Here is a 7614-nt window from a genome sequence, read left to right on the forward strand (position 1 = left end):
TCCATCCTGGATCCAGTGAACGAAATAAGCAGAAGGCAAGACATAAAGAAGCAGAAGACCTAGATAATGTGAGGGGAAAGAACAAAGACAAGGACAGTGATACTGCATGTAGCAAGTTTGGAGAGATGATATAAAGAGCAGAATCGGATGATGGGAGACATAAATGAGAGAGAGAGAGAGAGAGAGAGAGAGAGAGAGAGAGAGAGAGAGAGACTGTCACGTTTGGATCAAGAGTCGGAGACCAGAATACAGTCAGTATGTTTTATTTGCTGTAGTACACAGACAGGAGCTTGAGTAGAAGCTTGAACTGGAAACTGGGTATAATCTGAACATGGGAAGTCCATGGATGATCAATAGTCTGAACTGTAGATCGGCCGGTGAGTGAGTGAGAACAGGGGCCTTATAAAGGAGAGAGTAGATTTGAGACAGGTGAAGGTGATTAGTATGAAGGCGAGGCACTGCGAGTGTGCTGAGTGCTGGGAGGGAGGGGGAGGGTGTGGCTGGTGGTTTCCTGACAGAGACAATGACAAAGAGAGGAATGACTAATTGAACCAGACATGCACTTCCTGACGAAACACTTCTACACGTGTCAGGAATGATCCTATAATGTAAGCGCTAAATGCTGTCGTTTGCAACTGATTAGCAATGCAAATCAACTGACATGACGGAGGGATAAAAATAGAGATTTAAAAAAAAGGAAAAAAAAAACAACAGAAGGAGAAAGTGTGTGATTATTATAATTGTATGTCTTAGTATGCTAATGAGTGTTTACATTTACAGCATTTGGTATTTGAGTGACTATCTCATTTATTCAACTGAGCAGGGGAGGGTTAAGGGCCTTGCTCAAGGGCCCATCAGTGGCAGCTCGTGGTGGTTGGATTTGAGCCTGTGACATTCCGATCCAAAGTCCAATTCCTTAACCACTGATCTACCACCTCCCTACTCTAAGACTTTTACTCAAGTCATATTGGAATTGGTGAATTTTAACTGGTAATGAAGTAGGTTTTGCATTAAGGTATCAATATTTTTGCTCAAGTAGGATTTCATTCCAATTGATTCCAAAGGGGTTCAGTAGGGGTGAAATCAGAGATCTATAGTAGACCACTCAAGATCTTTCTCTCCATACCATGTAAAGCATATCTTCATGGAGCTCATTTTGTGCACAGGAGTACTGTCATGCTGGAACAAGTTTGAGTTTTCAAGACAAAATTGTATTATAACGCATCTAAAGACGTCCTGTACAATTGTGTGCTTCGAGCTTTGTGGTAACAGTTTGGAGAAGAACAACATATAACTGGAAAAGTCCATATAGTGTAAGTAGATACGACCAAATGGCAATCAAAACAATTTCAAAACAGAGTGTGTGCTCCACCCTAAATGGTAGATTGACCAGTTACATTTTTATCCATTCATAATAAAAAAGGAATGACTGATTTCACATGTTGAGTAAAAAGTACAATATTTGACCTGGAATGTAGTGAAGTTAAAGTAAAACTCCCCAAATGGAGATACTTGATACACAAAAAATCTACTTAAGTACAGTAACGAATTACATTCACTTCCTTACCGTCCACCATGACGTATTGCTTGTGTGTTTTTTTGTGCATTTTTATTTTCAAGCTGTATTTGAACATTTTCAGACTATTGCCTGATACAGATAGTTTCGCCCCAAGCGTTCTCTCACTCCAGCTCTTGTATGGTCTGTATTATACCCCATGCTGAGGAAACACACCTACATCCTGCCTTCAATAAGCGCCAATTACAGTCGGACTGCACTCATTGCCGAGAGGAAGAGATTTCACAGCAGATGAAACAGCCACTTTCTCCACAAACACTCACACAGGATATAACTGTGTGGCAGCTTTGACCTTGTGGTGACATTTGGATCATCTACGAACATAATAATATTTTTGCAGTACAGGTTTTATTGAAAAAACTTCAGAAAGCAGGAGAGAAGTAGGTGCAGCAACGGTATATCTCATAAAGGTAGCATTAGAAATGTGTGTGTGTGTGTGTGTGTGTGTGTGTGTGTGTGTGTGTGTGTGTGTGTGTGTGAAAGATATGGAGAGGCTTTACCTGAAGTAGAGAAATATTGGCCAAACTCAGTCTGAACAGGTAGTTCCTACAAAGAAGGACAGAATATTAACGCTGTGTGTCTGTGTGTGTGTGTGTGTGTGTGTGTGTGTGTGTGTGTGTGTGTGTGTGTGTGTGTGTATGTGTGAGACAGTGTGTGTGAGAGTGTTACCTTGCTCCAACGATCAGCTGGTTCCTGCTGAGGTCTAAAGCGAGCTGCGAGTAATCACTAACTCCAGGCATTGAGAAAGACGAGAGCCACACACTCAGAGCTGTTTAAAAAGAGAGAGACATATCGAGATTCTCATGTCTTCATCATTATGGGTCACTTATACATGAGTGAGACAAACTGAGAAACAAAAAGAGAGAGAGACAGAGAGAGAGAGAGAGAGAGAGAGAGAGAGAGAGAGAGAGGAAGAGAGGGACTTACAGACAGTTAGAGTGATGAAACTGGCTTACCTTCATGAGAAGTTACAGGGTGCAGTTTGACGCTGCACTGTTTAGCAGGAGAAGAGACACGGTCGGGGTTAGAGGTCAGGGAATGCTGGGACATAAGGAGTGGACAAAAGCGAGGAGAGAAGGACGACAAAAGGTCCAGGAGAATAAATGGATGTCGCCAGCATGGTTACCATGACAACCACACCTTTATCACAACAAAGGGAGTAACCTGGAGGAGGAGAAAATCAATCATTAGGGAATGATATATATGGTAGAAAAGAAAGAAAGAAAGAAAGAAAGAAAGAAAGAAAGAAAGAAAGAAAGAAAGAAAGAAAGAAAGAAAGAAAGAAAGAAAAAGGAGAAAAGGAGAAAGAAAGAAAATAGTGAAGAAGGAATGCGTGTGTGTGTGTGTGTGTGTGTGTGTGTGTGTGTGTGTGTGTGTGTGATAGAGAGAAGGATCAATAACTATCTGTAGCAGCAAACTCAGAAAGTTTTCTAAAGGCTATAACTGATATCCAGTGGTGTTTATAAAAACCTTTACACACACACACACACACACACACACTACACTGCTGATCGAACCCTTACCCTGCTCATAATCATCTCATAATCTCTCATGTGACAAAATTATCAAACCATAAACTCAAACAACGTGCACAAATGTGTTCAATCAATCACACACACACACACACACACACACACACACACACACACACACACACACACACACACACACACACACTCATGCATCTCTATTGCTCTTTTCTCTGCTCCACTCAATCCTCCCTTGAGCATGTCTAATCCGGCTCAACATCCAAAGGCCCCCTCTGACGTCGCTAACACCCACCGAACACCCTGCTAACACTGCCGCGCTCACACACACCTCCATTCACACAGCGCCTTTCAGCCCCGTGCCAGGCCGATGGAGATGGACGGATGTCAGGCGAAAGCGAGAGAAAGAAAATGAAAGGCGCAGACGGCGTTGATAGACGTCCAGGAAAAAGTCCCCACGTGAGACATTGAGGTTTTGTCTGCATCGATTCGATACGGATGAACAAAAACCCGCACGAGGGACAAAACAGTGAATTAATGAGGTCACGGATGGACGACCCGCAGGCAGATAGAAAGAAAAAGCAGACTGATAGATATATCAGTAAAAACAGGCAGGCTTATACATACAGCATACAGTGTTTTATTCTGCTTTTAGCACAGCGATTTACTAAAGAGTACAATGGGGTTTTTTTTATTTGCTAAAAGAAGAACTAATGCTATTTTATGCATTCTAAATTACTTTTAAAGTGTTAGATTCTCATGCTAAATATAGCCAAAGTTTCTGGGTTTATATAAGTTTTGGAAGGTTTTTTTTTGTATGGTTCTTCATGACATCATGAAGGGCAGAATTCTTTGTATGGGCACTTCTCCCGGACGAACGAGAGCAAGAGCCACACCCACCACCGTGTTTCATTCAGTTAGTCATCGGTGGTGAAGCACAGGACTCACTCAAGGGAAGGAGAACTTTGTGCAGTTCTCGTCATATAGACACGTCCTGCTGCAGTAGACGATGCTGCTGTTGTTCTTGATGTTCACATTTAGGCTATGTCTACACTATTCCGTGTGTGTACATGTAAATTAATACTTTAAAAAAGGCGTTTTTTTTGTCAAAAAAAAGTTGCTCATCCACACTGAAACATCTGAAAATGCTTCTCTGTACCGTCCATTAACAAATCGTAAGACGCTTCGACTGGCGTCATTTACGCCTGTAGCTCTTTGAAGCGTTGAGGCAACGACTAAAAATACACTTTCAAACACCTCTGTTTTCTACACTGCAACGCGAAAACTGCGTTTTTAGATTTATCCATTTTGAAGAGTGTTTCCAAAAAGCTACATTTTTATTGACTGACAATGCGATCTCAGTGTGGACAAAAAGCCAAAACAAAGAGAAAAATCAGAAAATTAAGATAAAAAGGTATTAGTGTGGACATGGCCTTTGACTCTGGATCCGCTCAGATATGTATGTCTGAATCTTTTAGTTAGCCATAGTTTTTATAATGTTTGATTTAATGTTAATTTAATGTGACTATAAAGTTTGAGTTCCTGTTATTTATAGCGATGCCACAGCCCTCAGACGAATCGCTACGCAAAAGCTGCTCGTGCTGCTACTCTTTAGCTCCGCCCACGCCATGCCTTGAGGAGCACTGCTGAAAAGCGTAAAGCTGGATCGTTTTTTAAATAAATCTGATCAAACTAAAGACTTTTCAGAGATATGAAGGCTGCAATACTACTATATAACAAGAGTAACATGAGTTGGCCCAATCCATGTGTGTTATGACCCCTTTAAACAACACATCAACTCTTTTTAATCAGTTATACTCTTTATACTACTGTATAGAGTCTGAGTGAGAAGAGCTATCTGAGTTAGAAGATTGGTGTGTGCTCTAATCCCTTGTCATACGTTATGCACATTTATTGGCCCAAAGATTATATGGTCTTTTTAATTGTTAGTTTTTGGGTGCAAACATTAGCATTGAAAACATATCCCTGCTGTTCCTAATAGTCCACATGTTTCAGTCCTATTAAAACCTAATAAAGATAGAAGACTTGAAAATTAAGTGACGTTAAAAGTGGTGTTAATCCTGTTTCTTATCATGCATTAAAAAAAGAGTGTGTGTGTAATATTGATTGATTCTCCATCACGGTGGGGGTCTGAGGTGGTCTGTACTCTGTCTCTGTCTTAGGCAGCTCAGGGATGTGTATGTAATGTAAGTACAGGGTTGAGTACAGTGTATTTGTCATATTCGTTTTATTATTTAATCTTGTTGGAACAAATCCAAGCATTTAATCAGAGCAAGAAAAAATGGGGAAAAGGAGTGCAGAAAAAATACAAGTGTGTGTGTGTGTGTGTGTGTGTGTGTGTATATATATATATATATATATATATATATATATATATATATATATATATATATAAAACTATTCTATACTTACTTTACTATATTATCCTTTTTTTAACCAGGGAAAGGGTTCATTGTTTTTGTGACAAAACCCACAAAGTTTATTAGTTAATCTAATATTCTAATAGCAACATCTGCATATTCCAAACATAATTCACATCCAACCAGAGAATCCAGAATCCAGCATGTGATTCGTGCTAAATAATAACATGACACAGTTCACACCTCCATGTTTAGAAAAATAGGGTTCATCAAATTTTTACAGCTTTTATTTTTCACAAAATTCATAGTTTTTTTCTTTTTCATTGTTGGTTCTATGTCAAAACCTGGAGCATTTTTCTAAGAATTGAAATATTATTTTTATTTTTTAAATGCATTCACTCATTGGTAATAGCTCTAGCCTGTGCGAGGACAGTCTCTATTTACTATTTTCTTTTATGATATATGATATGCATTATTTTCACACAACAATGTGGTTTGTGTGTTATCTATCTATCTATCTATCTATCTATCTATCTATCTATCTATCTATCTATCTATCTATCTATCTATCTATCTATCTATCTATCTATCTCACATGTTTCATACGTACGTAACAGCAGCTATAACCATACATTCACTAACCTCTCACTGGAGACTCTTCCACACACACTTGTCTTCGTATGTAAAACTCCACCATACTGCTTACATGCATTTCTTCATTCTTATATTTTTAAATCCATGTATTGTCAGGGTTACGCCACATGACTATGTCTCCCACCAGCCATTTTACGTCACGTTACGTTCTGAAGCACACTGCCTTGTTCTTAGATGTTATATTACTCTGTGTCTTTATTTCGTCTTCCTAGGATGATCATAAGTCATGCTATGGTTAGCGCTCTCATATTCAAGAGTCTAGTTGTATCATGTTTTATACTTTTATGTTTAAGTTTTTTGTGTTGTGTTTGCACTTGCTATGCATCATGACATAAGTCTCATATCATGCTCAAATTCCACCAAAGAAGTCCCTGTAAATGAGCTGTGACTATATAGAAACAAGTTCGTTATAACAGCCGTGCGACTGTCAGAGCTTGTGAAAATTAATTATACAACTTACGGCCAATCAGATTCGAGGAATTTAACAAAATTGAATACGAAGTGAAGCTATATTCCTGGCTGGAGCTGTCATTACACAGTAATGGCCCATTTTTAATCAGCGTGTGGGATTGAATTTGTGCTTCTCTTACTTTTTGTCTTCTAATGGGCTCTCAGTAATGACAGTGAAGGTGATGTACAGCAAAGCGACTACACTTGAAAACCCTTCTGAAGAATCCATCTCTCTGCCAATTCTCTGCCTTAGAGGGGGTTCTTTTGTGAAAGATGAATTTAAATGCTGTTTAAAACGAAGCGTATCGTCCCTGAGACTACACGAATCGCTTCAGAAATGCCTTCGGTGCAAATTTGCTTGGTTTCTCATTGATCAGACGAGGTTTTTTTTTCTCCTTTACCCCATTATCATTCATGTCCTCAGCACATGCGCATGGACACACTCACTGTCCAGATGATGAGTGTGTGTGCAGCATTTACAGCTGCTACCGCCAAAAGAAATGCACATTTAATGGAAACATTTTAAAAAGCTTGGGGTCCAAAAAGTGTTTGCTGGCCATTTAAAAATAAATACACACACACACACACACAGATGATGTACAACTAAACATAAAAGTAAACGGTGCTCAGCAATGCGTATTGCAAATGGTCAGCGTTTTTACAGGGATGTGTTTTCACACATCTGTCAAAGAAGGTAATCCATTCACAATTTATACACACACACTCTCGTCAGGAGAGGACTTATACACACGGCAAGCTGTATGCCCACTGTAAACAAGTTATACTAGGGTACACTATATATATATATATATATATATATATATATATATATATATATATATATATATATATATATATTGGGATTGGGACACCTGACATTTCCAGCCATATGTGATTCTTCTCCAGACTACTACCATAAAGTTCAAGGCTTACAATTGTAAAGGACATCTTTTAATTGCGAGATCATGAAACTTTTTCAGTCACTTGAACTAGGCGACTCAAACCTGTTTCAGCATGACTACGCTCCTGTGCACAATGTCAGATCCATGAAGATCTGCTTCACATG

At 39.1% G+C, this 7614-nt stretch overlaps 1 protein-coding gene across 5 annotated transcripts in view; it reads right to left on the reverse strand.

Annotated features, from left to right (window-relative positions):
• The window catches only part of sema5bb (sema domain, seven thrombospondin repeats (type 1 and type 1-like), transmembrane domain (TM) and short cytoplasmic domain, (semaphorin) 5Bb), a 74456-nt gene that overhangs the window by 34738 nt on the left and 32104 nt on the right, over positions 1-7614 (reverse strand). For all 5 annotated transcript variants that reach the window (XM_046851930.1, XM_046851942.1, XM_046851936.1 and 2 more), the window contains 3 exons: positions 2533-2740; positions 2246-2345; positions 2077-2122 (listed from right to left, as the gene is read on the reverse strand). In XM_046851930.1, coding sequence (XP_046707886.1) covers positions 2077-2122; positions 2246-2345; positions 2533-2626 — 240 coding nt within the window. In that variant the 5' untranslated portion in view covers positions 2627-2740. The remainder of the gene's footprint in view (positions 1-2076; positions 2123-2245; positions 2346-2532; positions 2741-7614) is intronic.

This window comes from Silurus meridionalis, chromosome 1 (genome assembly GCF_014805685.1).
Source record: "Silurus meridionalis isolate SWU-2019-XX chromosome 1, ASM1480568v1, whole genome shotgun sequence".
In the NCBI taxonomy this organism is placed as follows: Eukaryota; Metazoa; Chordata; class Actinopteri; order Siluriformes; family Siluridae; genus Silurus; species Silurus meridionalis.